General features: G+C 40.8%; 1 protein-coding gene across 2 annotated transcripts in view; it reads left to right on the forward strand.

Annotated features, from left to right (window-relative positions):
* The window catches only part of GADL1 (glutamate decarboxylase-like 1), an 82139-nt gene that overhangs the window by 30301 nt on the left and 33637 nt on the right, over window positions 1-18201 (forward strand). For both annotated transcript variants that reach the window (XM_009324175.1, XM_009324173.1), the window contains exons 12-13: window positions 1610-1661; window positions 4787-4876. In XM_009324175.1, the coding sequence (XP_009322450.1) occupies window positions 1610-1661; window positions 4787-4876 (142 nt within the window). The remainder of the gene's footprint in view (window positions 1-1609; window positions 1662-4786; window positions 4877-18201) is intronic.

Below are 18201 nucleotides of genomic sequence, written 5' to 3' on the forward strand. Positions count from 1 at the left end.
ACACACTCACGTGATATCTAGCTTCCTACTTACCTTTCAGCATGCCTCTCTTTCAACCTAAAGAGTAGTGTGGGCATTAACAACCAGGTAACAAACAAATACACGCAGTAAGATATAAATGGTCATGGCAGAAAAGACCCAGAACCTCAACTTGTTATAGTGAGAGGAAACATCTCAGCAGTGCAGAGTGTGGCACAACTCGTAGAGCTGCGTGTCATGGGAACTGGCGCTCTACCACAGCAATCGTTTTGCAGGGATGTGTGCTAAGAGGTAATTAGTCACGTGCACAATACTTGTTAATGATAAACAGCATGACAACTCCCCATGCTCTGTTTTGAAAAATGTATACCATCTAGGGTATTGTTTACTGCCTCCCTAGACAACCTGTTTCTGCAGCACGTCTGCTGAATAGCAGGTGTTGTAGATACAATTTCAGGCATGTGGGTAGGACCAAGGGGGGTTATTTTGACCCTACTTTTCTTCCTCAAGTAGTGGATAAAAAAAATTATTTGTGTGATGACCAGTAATGCAGCCGCAGGCAGGAAAATGCCAAATAAATGCAACAAAAGAACAGATTTGTACACAATCAGTAGTTTAACTGTCTCAGTTTTATTACTGTTAGACAGCAAAATCTTCATGTAGAAGACTAAAATTCTGTTGAAATTGAAAAGCTGTGTGAATTTGAAGTGATTTTTTTTTTTTTAGTTTTCCTTGGGAATGCTTTGAGGGGGGAGAATAAAGAGAGAAGTCCCAGCTATGTCAGTGTCCTCTGCTTCAGAATTCCTGTGTGATGTGTGCCATGGCAAAGTTGAGGTCATGTTTTAAAAAATTTCTATAAATTTAAGCTGTTTGGATCCAAAGTTTTGATTCAAACCCATCTTCCCATTGAAGGCTTCTGTGTTTTTCATACTGACGGATGAAAGAGAAAAGAAATGCTTATTTCAATGCATTGTTAGTGTAGGATGCCTGGGGATTATTGTGCATCAGCAGTGGCTCACTGAAGGGAAATGTGCACTGTTGTGTACAGTGTGGAACAGGGACAGTACTGGGAAAATTGCTGGGCTTGAAGTATGTGGAAACTTTTAAATTCTGGGCTAAACTAAGAGGTCCCAGTGACAATGGTAGTGCAAGAGATGTCAGGGTGACCATGAAATAACATGGCAGCACAGCATCAGCACTTGAGAGAAAGAGTTGGAGGCATTAATTTGTAGAGAGCAACATCAATGGAAATTTGCATTGGGAAAGTTCACAGCCTGATGCAAATAGGATCAATTTGTGCCATGTGGCTCCACTGAAAATCTGTGCCTGAGGACAGAATTTGGCCTCTCCTCAGTGCTCCTTGGCTGGCTGTAGCCTTCATTTGTTTCCAGGAACTGATAGCTGCTGCATTTTCACAGCAGGTAGAAATGAGGTTTAACTCTGTGGTTTCTTTGACGGGGGCGGGAAGGGGGAGAAAAAGAAAGAAAAAAAAAAAAAAAAAAAAAAAAAAAAGGAGAGGGGAAAAAAAAAGTGTATACAGGTCTTGTAAACAAGACTCAAGACTTTTTTTGTTGTTGTCTGTATGTATTGTTTTGTTCTGTGCGTTAAAACCCTGCATTTTTAATTACAGATATCTAGTGGAGGAAATTAAGAAAAGAGAGGGATTCCAGCTTCTTTTGGAGGTAAGTGATAATGGAACTGAACTGTTGTTGTTAAGGGGTGTCTGTTGTTTGGTTTTTGTTCTTTTTAGCCAATTGCCGATTTGTATTTGAAATATATAATTTAATAAGTTTATGTATTGGAGATACTCATATATAATTGAACACGCATAACATGCTCTGTGTTCGCTACCATCAGTTTACCTATTTTCCTAGCTCCTGGGCCTGTATTGCCTCAGGGGGTACAGATGGAGCACTTCTCTGTGAAAGTGAAGAGTCTGGCTGCAAAAAAGCAGTGCTTGCTAGACTTACCGATAAGACTGTGTGTTGGATGGAAGAATATTTTGATCATAAAAATGGACTTTTCATCATTAAAGTCCGTGGTTTTTTTTTTTGCTTAATTCTGTTTCCACGTCCATCTTGCTAAAAACTATCCAAAAGTTGTGTTTTTCACCCATCTTTGCTAAACCTGTCAGCTTATTACCTGTTGATGATCTTGCTTAGGGGAGAGTGAGTAAAGGGGGCAGAGCTAAAGCGCTGTTTTTTTCCACCTATCCTCAGCTCTTTGATTAATAAGGCTAATATCTGGGGATGTTGCAAAGGCCTGTCATTTTTAGAAAAACCGTCTGCATCGTTGGAACTGTATGTGTGTGAAAGACAGCTGGATATGTAGTGTGGGGAGGAAGAGAGCACATCGAGGAGGAAGGGAAAGGGAGTAAGCGCCACACATGGAGACTGACAAACCATAATGATGCAGGTTTGGTTTACACTTGCTGATACCATGAGCATTGCAGGTTAGGCTAGAAGAAATACGAAATATAAAAAATATTTTATCCTATTCTTACAATATAAACTTTTCCCTTTAACTTTGAAAACTGCTAATTTGAAAGTGCATACTGGGAAACTTTACATGGAGTGAAGAATTCTGGGCCAGCAACACCTGATGGGGGGTTACTGAAGTGGCAAGTCTGTTAAAAAGCTCTCCATTATTGTAGAGCTTAGCAGAGAGCCCAGGTCCACTGTAGATGTGAAAGCTGTCGGTGAGAGCAGAGACTGCTGTTTAGTTCCTGCAGGAACAGGACACCTGGATTAAAAGTGGGATTGGAGGGAGTGCTATAGTACGGGCTATGAGAAGGAGGTTGAGCAAGGGTTAAGAAGAGGTTTTCAGGAGTGCAGGAGGACAAGCAGGGAGAATTCAAAAGAAAGACTGCTGGGAGGCAGCTAGGCCCAGTTATGCGAGCCCTTTCTGAAAGGAAGTTGGACTCTGGACAAGAAGCTCAGGAAGATGATCCTCTGATCCTCACATGCAGTGAGGAAAGTCCTGTAACGAGAACCACTCCACAGCCTGGAAATGCCATTCGCGTTTGAGTCATCTTGAACTCTTCTGTGGTATAATTGCTTACCTGCGTGGATAAGAGCTGTGACAAGATAACCAGAAATAGAGTGAAGCATGGCTGGGGGTAGTTAAGTTTTTCTCGGATGAATGGTATTTTCCGAGGGGGACGATATATTTGATGTGTGAAAGGAAACTGAGATAATCAAGAAGGCAATATAGGCAATGGCAATATGGTAATATATGCCATCTGTCTACTCCTGCCATCTGATTTTAAACAGTTTAAAAATAAACCCTGTAACAGCAAGCCAGTGCTTGCGCTCATGAGGAAGTCGCTGCCTTTTCAGGGTCTGTGTTTGTGTGTGCTCAAGGCATGGTCTTTGGGGAAAGAAATGCGACTTTAAGAGATGAGCTTTATTTCATTCAGTGGCAGCAGGTGGCAGGTTTGCAGCTCCGTTCCTGCTGGCAACAATATTCTTCTTGATGATTAAATTGTATTTAATGCGTTCTTTGAAGTGTGGCGGAAAGTGATACAAGCAGTTCCCAGTGCCCTTTTATGAAAGAACATGTCTCAGCTGGTGGGCTCTCCTCGTTCAGGAGACTGCCTAGGATTGTAATAGCAGCCGTGTTCACAGTGGGGCAAAGAGATGGTGTGACCCAGCTACCAAGCTTCCTTTTAACTTCTCTTTTTTTTTTTCTTTTCTTTTTTTCTTTCAACCAGTACTAATGAGGATGGCGTGTGGAAGGGGAGAGGGGTGTGTGAGTTTATAATCCATATTATAATCTAGACCCCAGTTAAATACTGTGTTGCAAATAATGTAGATCAAGATTGACTGAGTGGTTTTATGGGTAGTGTTGGATGGGATTAGAAGGCACATCTATTCCTTGTGCTATTACTACCTGTACAGGTTTAAAAAAAAAAAGTGTTCCAAATTAGCAGGAAGTGTAGAGAGACCCTGGACTGGTCTGCTGGGAACACTTTCTCAATCATATATGAAACAGAAACCCCATAAGCACAAAATGCTTTATTTCATAATACATGCTGGACAGCCATTCTTGGCAGGAGCCTTGCAGCTAACTCTCTGCTGAGTTTAAAGGCAAAATTTCTCTGGAGGGAAGCAGAGATGTGGAGTCTCAATCTTTGCTCAGAAGGCCTGCTTAGATATTGGATAAGACATATTCAGGATACGGCACATACCCTGCAAGGGGTCCTGAGATTCTTATAAAATGTGGAAATTGAGAAAGCCAGCATTAACTCCAGCACTGTGTAGTGTGCTGTATGATATAAGATATAAAAGGAGATTGGCATTGTTCAGTAGAAAAATGACTAGGTGTGCAAGTGTTAAATGGTGAAAAAAATTGAGTTTGCGTGTTTTGTGTAAAATGCATAATTGGAAATTTCTATTTAAAAAAACACTAAAAAGAAAATGTATTCTTCCCTTTAAAGTTGCTTCAATTTTGAAATCTGTAAGTTACCTCTCTATGCCTCTCTTACACTTTTTTCCTTGCCAAAGTTCTTAGTGAGCAAAGCAGAGTTAAATATGTACATAGGAAGAAGAAATGAAAAAGGAACCCCAACAGGTTTCCTTTTTCTGGCAGCAGGAAGAGAAGTGGATGATATGAAAACTATTTCTAGTTTTAAAAGAGGGAAACAACAGGTGAGTTGGAGAAGGAAATTTTAACGAAAAGGGTATAAACTCAAAGGCTTCCCACCCCACCCCCCAAAAAAATAAAGCAGAATGTTTTGACAAGCTATAATATGTATTCCTGTTCCATTTTTTACATCTCATAAGCAAGCACTTGTTCTCTTGTTTAGCCAGAGTATGCAAACGTTTGCTTCTGGTACATTCCACCAAGCTTAAGAAAAATGGAGGACGGACCTGAATTTTGGCAGAAGCTACACCAGGTGAGTGTCACACAAACAGTGTAGCTTACTGATTTGTCTGTGTGCCGGATAAGAATGTGAAATAACCCTTGGCTTTGCTCACCATTAACCTATCAGTAGAATGGGGATTTAATCCTTAAATAAATGCTGCTAGGATTTAAGTTTGTTCTCTGTTTAGACAAAGCTAATTCTTTTCATAATGTAAGAGATGCAGGCATTTACAAGTATTGAGCTTACTATCAAAGCTGTTAGCAGCTGGCAGAACTGAGAGAAGAGGAACAGTGTTGTCCGCATCTCTTGTCTAGGCAGAGCATTCATTACCTGTTTCAGACACTTAACGCTGTCCTTGGAACTTGTCTTGCATTATCTATGTTAATCTATGATAATGCAAGTGAGGAAGTGCTTAAGAATACATTTCTGATGTTAAACAACCCATAAATGACAACAGGAATACAATGGGAAAAACTTCATTGGTGACTGTTTTGGTAACTCTTTGCTATCCTGGTAGAAAATCATGAGCATCTTGTAAAAAGCAGCAGTAAAATTTTGAAGTTACTAGTGGGGAATCAGTAGTTAAGACTTAATTAAGAAGCCAATAGACACTGTGGTATTATGTTTTACTGAATAAGCTACTCTGTGAGGAATTGAATTTAATTCCATTGTTTGCTCCTCTCTGTAGCAGCTTTGGTGTTCTGCATTTATTTTTTTCCTAGAATTTGCCACTAGAAATCTAAACTAGAACATAGATGTGTATACCATATGCATGCTTGCATATGGTATATATACTATATATATAAGCATACTTCCTATAATGTCTGCTCTCCTTTCAGCAGCTTTCCTTTCACAGGAATTGCTTTCAGTTTATGCTGGATGCTGGTGTCTTCAGGGGTGAGGTCTTCCTTAACCCTGTCTGTATTGTTTTGGAAAGTATATTTAACTTTTGCAGTAGAAAGCCACGCATAGTCACAGTGCGGATACGAGGGCTTTGCATTTACCATGCTTTCACAAAGCATGGATGGGTTATGATCCTTTCGTATGGGGCTTCCCTTCCTCTCGTCAGAGTGGAAGGCCTATATATATATATATATAAAAAAAAATATATATATATTGTGTGTGCGTGTGTGTATACACACACACACAGAGCTGTATAACAGCTCCTCTGCCCATGGAGGAGTGAGGATTTGGAAAGAAGCAATGGGAAGGCATAGAAGAAATAATGCTGCAACTATCACCTTTTGATTTATGTATCTCGGGAGGGGACTGAGAAGGGAAGGGATGAAGCACAACAAATGGCTTTGAGCACGTATATTGCGAGTGGCTTTTTGAGTGTAACTTACTGGCTTTTTGCTCTGATGCTCTGTGGTGCTTCCAGTCAAGGTGGGGAATAGACGCCTGGCTTTTATTTTATGTACTGATATAGATAGACTGACCCTGGAAATGTGGATTTCCTAGCCAGTGTTTTGTGGGAGAGGACTTAGAGGGAAAGGAGCTTGTGTGCAGTTTCTCCCAAGAACTGAGCACCGCTGCAGATCTCAACCACTCTTTTCATGGGCAAGGTGGCATTTTCTTGATTCTTATGCCTCCTCTGATGAAGCACTAAGAAAACCAAAATCCTATTTTCCTCCTCCCTACATAAGCCTGAAAGAAAATCTACCACAAAACAGACCAAAGCTCCTTAGCAAAGCAAGGCACTGAATGGCACAACTTTCTCTCCCAAGGGACAGGGAGAGGAAACAACAAATGATGATTGTTAGTTGCATTGCTTTAGGAACTGCTGGGAAGTTCTTAACATTACAGAAATGAGCCTGTTACACAACTAAAACATGTTATTTCATCTCCCTGATTCTCTACAGGGACAGGTCTGGGGTTACTTTCCTTTTTGGATGCTGAGGGCCTGTTTGGGGCACAAAATGTATCAGTGAGCAGATGAGATGACAGCGCAGGGTCACAAAAAATAAGGCTGACTTGGCTTTTCCAGCTAATGTCAGTTTGTTCTAACATTGCTGATGCAAACAGCATAGTCATTATATTAGTATTACATTAATCAGTACAAATATATGGCTGGGCAAGAAGGAATGTGTTGTGAATGCACCCTGATCAGCCAGGTTTGTGGGATAAAAAGATGAAGACTAGAGAGGTTGTAGCATTATGCTATCGACAGGCAGATGGGGATGCGTACAGTTTCTTGACTGCAAGTGCTTCCTGAATATTCTCATCGTTTCACTAAAATGAGCATTAAAATGTTTTAATTCACAATTTGTCTTTCCACACAACATTTTAACATCACAGTTATTCTGTTTATCCAGAAATCAATCTTCCTTTTTGTTGACCTGCGTATCTGACAATAATTAAGGAAATGTATGTCTTAAAAATGCCTTGAGCAAGTAATTGATTTTATTCAACTGCTTGTTCGGCAATATTGTTCAGAATAACATGCTGTCTTCTAAGGTTAGTTGTGTGAGTTTTAGTGCTGGTGAAAGTTGATAAGCAAATAGCTCTGATCTCAAGTTCTCAGCTTCGTGAAGAATTTGCTTAGTCCTATGCAAAATAACCCTGAATGTCTTCTGCTGTACTGGCTCTTCTCCAGCTTCCGTGGCCCACTTTGTGTGGACATGTGTCAGGGCTGACTGGATCGCAGTGTGATACCTGATTCTGATGTCAGTCTTCTAGCCATCCTACATAAACTGTGTCTCTCAGAAGCTTTTTTTTTTTTTTGTGGTACGCTGTTTTTGTTTTAAATTCTGGGGCCTTGGACTTAGGGTATAAAACTTTCCCTCTTCAGAGTCTCCAACATGCAAAATGGAAAGGTCATAGGAACGAGTGGCCTGAAGGATTTGGGTCAGCCACTAACTGGTCATTTGAGTCATCACCTGAATACTTTAGGGAATGAGAAACAACATGGTGCTGGGGAAATAAAGAACAGCATAAATGGTACATTACTCCGTTACCCAGTGAAACTGGGAATTCTGTGCACATCCACAGTCTTACAACACTTTCATCTTTTGGGATTACAGCAGGATTTGGCTGTGTAGTGAAACTGGTTCTATATACAGTACAGCAAGGCTTTGGATGCAGTTGGGTGGTCCAAGATAGTCCATGCCCTGAACATTTTGCAGTACACTGAGTGCACAAGAGACAGCATAACCCGTAAAGGAACCTGCGATGTAAGGTGTTTTTCAGTGACAGTCTTCACAAGTATGTGAAGAGGGATTTCTTGTAGAAACCATACAAATGGGCACTCTGTGGTAATTGGGGAGCTGCTGTTACATTCAACTAGAAATATTTGTAAGTGGAGTTATTTTGTCATTGCAAACTGGGGGCTGTTGTCTCTGACCTGGAACTGACATAATTGATGGGATGAAGGAACAATTGCTTTGCTAGTACTGTATATGCCCCCTAGTGGTGTTTTTGCTCCTCTTCCTCTTACGACACAGCGTAAGATTTACTTTGTTTACTGCTGAGGATGGTCAGTGTGTCACAGAGTCACAGTGAGAAAAGCGTAACTGGAGATTAGAAGCCAGAAGTGGAAGTGAGGGGAGAAGTAAAAAATTTAAGCCCAGACCATTCCAATTTTCATATTTTTTCCATAACTACAAATATCCATGCATATTCTTACTTGTAACAATCTTCTCTTCAGAAATTCAAAGGTCAGCTTTCTCAGCTCATGCTGGAGTATCTCCAGACGATGCAGAACTAGCTGATTGTTAGTAATACTGTCTCTGGAAAGCCTCCTGGCAGCACAGAGGGTGCTAGGGCACAGGAGGGGTTTGGAGGGATGCATCTGGAACTATTGCCATCCTGTTGCTAACCCATGCCTTGTGCATTCTGGATCAGCTTGTAGTCTGCTCAGACTCAGTGTGGTCTAGAGGACTAAGAAGGAGACGCAGAAGTAACCATCTTTAACAGAGCCCTCCTCCTGCGGGAGCCTGGCTTTGCCAAAGGATCCTGGAGCGTAACTGTAAGTAGACTACTGTGTATTGAATACTGCTCAATAAAGAAGGCTAGTGGTATATTGCTAAGTACCGCTTTAGACCTCAAAATTGGGGTTAAACAAGTGTCAGTAGGTTCCTGGTAGGTCTTTCATGCTTCGCTAAACTTTGCCTGGTCTGTAGTTCTAAACAACATATGCTGGAGTATCAGATTTCCAATGGTTCGGTAAAGCTTTTATACACAGTTAGTTCCAATTACTCAAAATTCTAGCATCTCAGTCTCAAAGTCTACTTGTGTGGCATTTGGGGTTTTTTGTTTTGTTTGCTTCCTGACCTTTTGTGGATTTTTGGCCAAATAATACAAAATTTATTGGCTGTATTAGAAGGCTCAGGATACGATTTCATAATAAATCCTATATAGCTTGGAATGTAATTTTTTTGCCCCTCCCCTCTCCCCCTTAGTAAAAGATAACCTTATAGAATATAAGGTTAAGAATATAGCTGTCTGCTATCTGAAGGCATATTTGCAAAATAGCCTGTCATGCTGATTGGTGTTGTGATACATTTATAAAATTAGAGGTTTCATATCGAACCAGAAACATAAGGAGGTTGAAGTGGTGTTGCCTTGGCAACCTCTGAATCTTGTGGTCTTTGTGGTATAAAACAAACACTAATCAAGGACCCAATTCAGTATTCTTTAGGTATTCAAAATACCTATTGACTATGGTATGAGGTTTGGGAAGGGAAAACAAGACCTCCAATTGGTTATATCAATAATGTTTGCCCTGTATAGTTTGGAAGAACAAGAGAAAAATGGCATAGATTATAACAACAACATTAATGCAACGAGCCCGGGTTTATGCACAAGAAAGGTCCTCAACATGTCGCTGCAAGTGTATTTCCACTTGGGATTTGTGTGCAAAATGTTGTTACTTGAATGCCTGGCATCCTTGTGTACTATACTTTCAGTTTTTCTTACACTTGAACAAGAAAACAGTTCAACAATATTTTAATGTGTGTGTTTGAAGAGTAATGGTAGATAACCATTTCTGTGAACTTTGCTTACATGAAAAATTTTTATGGTAACAAGTAGCCTACTGCGTCTAGCATCTAGCTCTGTTTGGCATGAGCTTCTGTGGAGGGCCACATCAAACGACAGGAAAATCAATGGTAAGATTTACACAGAAGTATATGGGAGTTAGATTGGCTAAATCATTGTGACTGACAGGTCTGGAGCCGTTCATCAGTCAGTTGTGAATACTGTACGTTGATCTAATTGTTTCTGATCCCATGTGGTTTCTTCTTGCATTGAAATAATGTAATCATGTAGAAATGCATTTGGAAAAGAACAGAAAGAAAAAGCGTGGGTCAAGTTCTGGGTTTTTTTTGCCAACATGTGAGGATTGTTAAGAGATGGTGCCATCCCTTAACCTTTTTGCTTTCTCTTAAAGCAACCTACAAATCTGTTGTGGACTTCAAGAAACAAAAATCTACAAGCGGAAGAGATTGCTTTGGCAGGTCTAAAAGAAAAACCTTCCAGGAGGGTGGACTGTCATTTCAGTGAATCAGATGGGGACCTCCAAAGGGGTTGTCTGAAGAAATTTGGTTTGTCAGGGAAATCCTCAGGGTCAACAGAAGCTCCAGATTCATCCTATATAACTTGATGCAGTTACCCAAGGAAGCTACTTGCGGAGTTGGCACGGTTTCCCTCCAGCGTTAACATGGAGAAGGAGAAGGGGAACTCCCAGATCATGACTTAAGCAACCTAAAGTCAGAAGCAGCCTTGGGAAGGACTTCATTATTCAGGAGGGAACCTTAGGGATGCCAGGATCTTACCTCGGCTGCTTTAGTTCATAAACACAAGTAAGAAGAACCCAACACTAAATCCTCAGCATGCTGTGTGCTGTTTTAGGCCTCTATTTTAGAGGCTCCTGGAGGGAAGAGCTGCAAAATCTCCTCCTAATTCAGTGGGCCCAGCTGAATTCTCAGTATCGTGTTCAGGAGGGGCAGAAAGGCAGCATTCTTGGAGAGGTGAGAGCAGGAGGCCTGGTGGAGGCAGGGCTGCAGGCAAGGACCTTAGGGGAGAGGCACAATAAGCCCTGAAACCACAAAATGAGTAATGGAATAATAACCAGGACTTACGTTGTAGTGTGACCGTTCCTCAGCAGAGAATGGTGCTCAGGAATTTAATAATGAAATAAGCAGTCACTTTTTAAAGTAACAACATCTCTTATTTTGCAACTAATAGTACATAATATACAGCAGCAGATGAATGAAATCTTTGTAGTTTAGCTGCATATAAATGACTGTTATTGGTAAGAAGAATGATCTGAGCTCTGATAAATGAGAAGGAACAGTACAGCAGAATATAATAGCAGAGGAAAATTATAGCAGTGTTTCAGTACCTTGTTAATGAGGGATTTGCACACTTTCCCTTTTAATATGTGTTTTTCTACAGTTTTATATAACTCATCAGCACAAAATTGTCTGTAGCTGTTAACTAAAAAAGATATTTAGCATGACTTTGTTTTAAATGTCTCCTGTAGATTTGAATTGTAAGAACACAAAAATAATATAGCTTTTTAAAAGAAGTTGTTCATTCAAAATAGAATACTTTGGTTTTTGACTGCATATCTGCACATAAGTGGAATTTATGGCTTTGTTCTCTGTTATATTTATTCTTGCATGAGTATTGAAGTAGTAGTGCTAGACTAAGGGGCCAAATTCACTGTTAAAGTCTCCATCAGGAGAAGTAGGGATCAATGCATTTTACATTGACTCTGTCCATCTCACCTCAGTATCAGATTTAGGTGCTAGCAACAGTTCAGTATATATTTTACATTGGTGGGGTTGTACACCTGCTTTCAGCCACATATAATGGTTTGTGGGACTGACCTGATCTCACACTTGCTCTTTCATAGGATGACTGGCATATCAGATGTGTGTATGGGAATAGAAAGGATGTATATTTGTATGACTGTATTGTAACCTACAGTAATGTAATAAGACAAGGCAAAGATGTGAACTGTTTCCAGCCCATGCTTTCTATGATAGTCCTAAGCGATATTTTAGTAATTCATGATATGGCAATTGTAGAGATTTCTGTTCTAGCTCTCTGCTTTGCCCCTCTTCCAGACTGGCTTTTCAGGAGTGGGTAGTACCAGTTGGGCTCCAGTTAAAAGCAGTCCTATTCATGCAGAAATCTCTACCTTTTTTTAGGTCGGTGGAACTGTTTCAATTGAGGCAAATAGGCGAGAATCAACATCACTAAATTACCTTCCACTTCATTTTAACCACCTAAGTTCTGTCCTTTGGATAGTTGACTATTTCTATTCTACCCCTCAGTCCCTTCCCAGACTTGTGATATCAGGTGACATATAGAACTGACGATATTTACATCCCATCCAGCAATAATAACACATCTATTGTAAGAGCACTGTTACACAGCTGCTAAAACTACCCCTCAATTCTCGGAACAAAGAGAAGAAACCCAAATGGCTTTGCTGCTGTATGGTTTACTAGATGAGAGTGCGGGGCAACTTTTGTCAGAGACTTAACATTGAGCTGTGCACGTTCAAGGCCCACTGGGGACTGAGGTCTATTGATCCCTAGGGCTCAGCCTATAGAAACAATCGAAGCTGTGGGGAGGGAGTCTGCTGCAACTCCATATGTTGCGTTTAGGCTGAACAAGGATTTCATCTTCCCTGAGCCACCTGCAGAGCAGAGCAAGATTGCTCAGATCTCCAGAGGTGAAGTAGGTTTCACACTAGTTGTTTCTTGCTTGAAATCCTTTTAAGGATAATGGAGGGTCCAATCATTTCTCCGTGTGGTAATACACGTAATGGCATGAAATGAAGCTGGGTGGAATAGACAAAGTGGAGAAAAATATTGTGAGGAAATAAAATCGTGAGAGACTGACACTTTCAAAGTAAAGGACCCAAACCTTCCAGGGAGATCAATGCAAGAGGTATTTTCATCACAGTATGTAATGCTCTGTGAAGGTACCTTAGCTAGCTCAGGTACTAGGAGCGGTATGGCCACATGTAAGTATGGTACTTAATTCAGGTTGAAAACTATCTCACTGCAACTAGTTAGTTAACATGGCTGTTCTTTCAGGACCTAAGCACATCACCTGCAATAGTGGGGTATGTTTTGTGTAGATGTACTCCCTTCTTACAGGGGAAGCATAGGTTCCAGTTGTCCAATGTCTTAAACATTTTGCATACTGCCTCACTAAAACCTGAGGGTCATTCTAGCTTTCAGTTCAGATACAGAAAACAAACAAGCAGATTTTGGACATTTGCATTGTTGAAAGCTTCACACATAATCTTTCTTTTTACGTGTAGGAAGCATCTAAAAGCCTTATTTTCTAACTGAAAGATCACAGAAACAAAGGCCGTGGGGATTCAGTGGGACTGCATTCTCCGCTTCATTGCCACAGATTCAATTGACTAAAGGGTGCTTAAGCACTGCATAAGTGCTTCTTGCTATTTCTGTGTGAACAAAGACAGTACTATTTAATTTGTATGGCTTTCAAATAGAACACAGCATGTTACTCAGAGCAGTGGACGTTTTGCATCCATTGTTACGAGTCTCACAGATTGTAGAAGGACAAAGGGGATAAAACTAAACCCCATTTCTTTTCCAGAAAAGTCATTTTTTGGGGCAGATTAAGTGGAAGTGGCACAGTTAACATAAATTAAGTAGGCAGTTGGTGACACACCTCAGAAAATCGCGTGCTCTGTGTTTGTGAAGACTTGAAAGGGTTAGATACCTAAGTGCTTCTAATTTGGAGACAATGGTCATCTTGGTTAAAGGGTTATACTAGGGTAAAACTGAAGCATTGGAATGGTGTAACCTACTATGAATGACCAAGGTAGAAAAGAAGAATAATGATCATTGCTGTGAACACAGGAACAAAGAATAATTTAACATTTTCTGTTATTATTAGTCTGTCCTTATGCTAATAGGCAAACCCAGCTAATCTGAAAACTACATCAACCCTGACATTTTTAAAAAAAGAAAGCATTAAACTATTTTCAGAGTATAGGAAGCCAAAGGGAATTTACATTGAATCTGTCCCACTAGTTAACCCTTGTTACATATTTGAAAGGCAGGTAAATTAATGATGAATTATCAGTATTTTACAGATAAAGAAAATAAGGAAAAAAAGGCATGGTATAAGTTTCTATCACCTGTATTTTGCATTAGGTGTACTTAAACATGTCATCCTTTTTTGTACCTCTTGTCATTTCTAAATAGCATAATAAAAATAATGACTTTTTACTTGGTCATGTTGCCACACAGAACAGTATTGCATTTTTTTTCATTACTGCTATAGAAATGAAAAATTATGTATTTTTGTAATGCAATACTGTGAGACTTTTCAGAATTGTTCATATGCACTTTTTGAATATAAATGTGTGTGTGTGCACACATATAAATGTGTGTGTGTGCATAATCAGTGTATATGATTATGTATTTACATATTGCAATCATGTAAAAGAAAGTTATTCTTGAAAAGGGAGAGGATGGAATGAGGCATAGAATTACTGAAGTAACTAGATTCTTAGAAAAATTTAACAGAACCACAGAACAGTTGAGGCTGGAAGGGACCTCTGGAGGTCATCTTGTCTAAACCCCTTGCTCAAGCAGGGCTACCTAGAACCAGTTGCCCAGGACCACGTCCAGGCGGCTTTTGAATATCTCCAAGGTGGGAGACCCCCCAACCTCCCTGGGCAGCCTGTGCCAGGGCTCAGTCACCCTCACAGTGAAAAAGTGTTTCCTGATGTTCAGAGGGAACCTCCTATGTTTCAGCTGGTGCCCATTGCCTCTTGTCCTGTCACTGGGCACCACTGAAAAGAGCCTGGGTCTGTTGTCTTTGCACCTCCTTCCCTCCTTCAGGTGTTTATATGCATTGATAAGATCCCTCCATCAGTCTTCTCTTTTTTCAGACTGAACAGCCCCAGCTCTCTCAGCCTTTCCTCATAGGAGAGATGCTCCAGTCCCTTAGTAGTTTTCATGGCCCTTCATTGGACTCTCTCCAGTAGGCCCATGTCTCTCTTGTACTGGGGAGCCCAGGACTGGACATGGTACTCCACGTGTGGCATCACCAGTGCCGAGTAGAGGGGAAGGATCACCTCCCTTGACCTGCTGGCAGTGCTTTGCCTAATGCAGCCCAATAATACACTAGCCTTTTTTGCTGCAAGGACACATTGCTGGCTCCTGTTCAACTTGGTGTCCACCAGGACCCCCAGGTGTTTTTCTGCCAAGTTGCTCTCCAGCTGGGTAGCCCCCAGCATTTATTGGTGCATGGGATCTTTCCTCCCCAGGTGCAGGATTTGGCATTTCCCTTTGAACATGAGGTTCCTGTCAGCCCATTTCTCCAGCCTCTCTTGTCTGCATGTTCCAGCTTCTTTTAAACATGGTCAGCATTTTTGCTATCTTAATAGTCTTTGGCTACTTGGAAAAAAGAAACAAACAAACCCCAACCCTACAAAAGCAAACACAACCTTATCCCTCACAAATATACACTTTCTAAGAAATGGTGACCTCTAAATCTATGGTTTATTCTTTGACAAAAATACAGTATGCATTCTTAGCCTATTTACAGTCAAATATTTTCCATTCTGAGCTATGGCAAATTGCTACACTCTTGATGTATTTTGTTGGTTTCAGCTAGTGCATCTAGATTCCTGACTACGTAGTACTTGTTTGCCCAAACAGCATATATTTTCCTCTGCTTAAATAGGACTAATTACTCTTCCTTTCCTTTGCTTCATTTTGGAGTTAGAACATATTGACTAATATTTTAAATGGCCTTTTGTACCTGCTTGTGAAGAGAGCTGCTTTTAATAAGAAAGCAGAGTTTGAAGACACTCAACACAGTTAATTTAGTTCTGGTTGACCCTATTAACTATGCTCTTATAAAGCAGCACTGTGCTCCTGCATATCTGTGCATCTCTTCATTATGCTCTCTCAGTGCCATATGCACATTAATAACCAATGATGGAAGAAAAAAAAGTTTGAGTTACAGGCTGAACTCCAAACTACAGCTTTTCTGAAAGTGTCATAGATCATGTTTAATAGCCTGTGGATCAAAATGAAACCCAATATACATCACAGGGGAACTCAATAATTGAAGCATCCCAGGAATGTCTAAGTACTGGAGTCTTGAGGTCACTGGAAGCTTCATTCTGCGCTCAGTTTTTACCTGAATAAAAGCTGTCTCCTTCCCCCATGATCTTTTCTTTTTGTAACAAACGGTAATCATATTTTAATGCACTGACTTAAATGATTTTATCTGGTGTTTTGGGGAATAATGAACTCCCTTTTCCCCTTCTACCTCCTAATTTTCTGTGAAATGAGGAAAAAACAGTCATTCAGAGGTATTAGCATTTCAGAGTGTCTCCAGTACACTTGCCTTATGGCTATCTCCTCTCTGTGCTGGGTGTCTGCAGAATGGTCCCATAGGGGCACGGAGCATGCTCTCTGGGTCTGTGAAGCTGGTCTGCACGCCAGCTCTGAATTTACTCCTTTCATATGAGAAGCCCCGGGGGCTCTCTGAAGGATCGTAACTGGTCCCTCGGTGATGAGAATGCAATAATTTGCAAGCTCCGGGGCTGCACAGGTGGTATTGTGTGGGTATGGGGAGGATGTATAATCTTGTCTCGGGAAAACAGCAGTCGCTGAAGGGTTTTGTGGACTCGGTGCTCTGTGGTTTGCACAGGGGATAAATTCTATTCCTATGTGAAGGAGGTGGAAGGTAGGTTGACTTTTGCAGCATCCTACTGCAAAACTGTGGGAAGCCTGGCCAAAGCGAGGCCCTTGGGCCTTTCTTGAGTTGCGATTACGGGGCTCCTGTGCCAGGGCTGCATTGTGTGAATGTAGCAGAACTGGGCTACAGTGCTGGCCGATCCAGAGCCCTCGGGGTTAGAGGTAGCGAGGCAGCCGTGTAGCCCGGATCAGTCCCATCCCACGGTGGGCGATGGTGCTCCTCAAGGACCATCATTGTTTCACCACATTGTTTCACCTTGTGCCTGTAAGCTGCTTCTAGAGCTGCCCTTCCTGCAGCTGCCCAAGCTGTGGCTCCCCATCCCTGTGAGGCTTTTGGTATGCAGTTCAGAGGATCGGGAGTTTTGTCTTTTCTGATATACAGTGGGAGTTTGAACTCAACGGTGTTGATGACTGAGGAATGCAAATGAGGGAATAACAGATGATTTTTAGGTGAACGCTTGCAATGAACATTTTAGGGTCCACTACTAGGGATTGATGAGGTGATTGCCCAGCAGAGCCTCTGGCTTGATATGTGACGGTTATATATGTTCCTTAACCTTGCAAATACTTGATATTTCAGTGCTGAAGGATATATGTAGGATAAAAGTAATGTCTGCCTCTCCCGTTGGTCCTTTGCATAGGACGAGTCTCACTGAGAGTGAAAGCAAAGAATGTGGCCAAACAAAAATTATTTTCAGCAGTTGTTTAATTGTTAGTGCATGATTTTTCTTGCTTTTGCACACAGCAAAACTGCAATGTGGAATGGAAGCCTCCATTTCTTGGTTGGCACTTTTTTAATTGCAGCCTCTCCTTCCTCAAGGGTGTGGTAACAGGAGCTTCTCTGAATGCTTTAAATATTGTATGAAGGTCCTTGTGTATCAGAAATTGCAGGTGAGCTAAATGACAATCTCATGAATGAATAATGAGCGCTAGTGTGGTCTGTTGGTAGTGGCCTTTTAAACAAACCCTTTCCACGCTACACAATGAAGTTTCCTTCTAGTTACAAATCTTTCTGGTGGCATCATAACCATTTTGCCCTGCCAGCTGGGTACCTACTGTGGTTTCTGAATGAACCAAGTGTTTTCTAGCATTCTGTTGGTTTTGGCACGTTTAATAAATAACAGCAATGAATTGGCTGTAGTACAATAATAGTGATTACAAGATAAATAGCACAGTGATTTTTTTGGTAATTTTATAGGGAATTGGACAGAAGGAAAATAAAATCTTTGAGTTTCACCCTTAATTAATGGACGCCTACAGCATGATTTACTATGTATTTGATGAAAAACAAAATAAGATATCTTTCTGCCTTATCAGCCTGAAAATAGAAGCTGCTTAACAGTATAAGCCTTTATTTTACCTCAGAGGAAAGGTAAACTTCCACTGTAGCCTGAAACATAGGTGAAAATTTCAACACTGGTTTAGCCTATCTGGGGTAATATTTCATGGTATTTGTTATATCAGGTATAAGCGGGGAACTCCCATGTCATCCGGAGTTGCAAAGGATATGGGCATTTGGGCATATGCAATGTTTCTAGAAAAGAATGACAAACATACCTGGGTTACAAATATTTGATGAAAGAATTGTTTAGTGGCTGCTTTAGGGTACGAGTGAAACATTTATGGCTTTACACTTCTGCT

This window comes from Pygoscelis adeliae, unplaced genomic scaffold (assembly GCF_000699105.1).
Source record: "Pygoscelis adeliae isolate BGI_AS28 unplaced genomic scaffold, ASM69910v1 Scaffold25, whole genome shotgun sequence".
Taxonomy (NCBI): Eukaryota; Metazoa; Chordata; class Aves; order Sphenisciformes; family Spheniscidae; genus Pygoscelis; species Pygoscelis adeliae.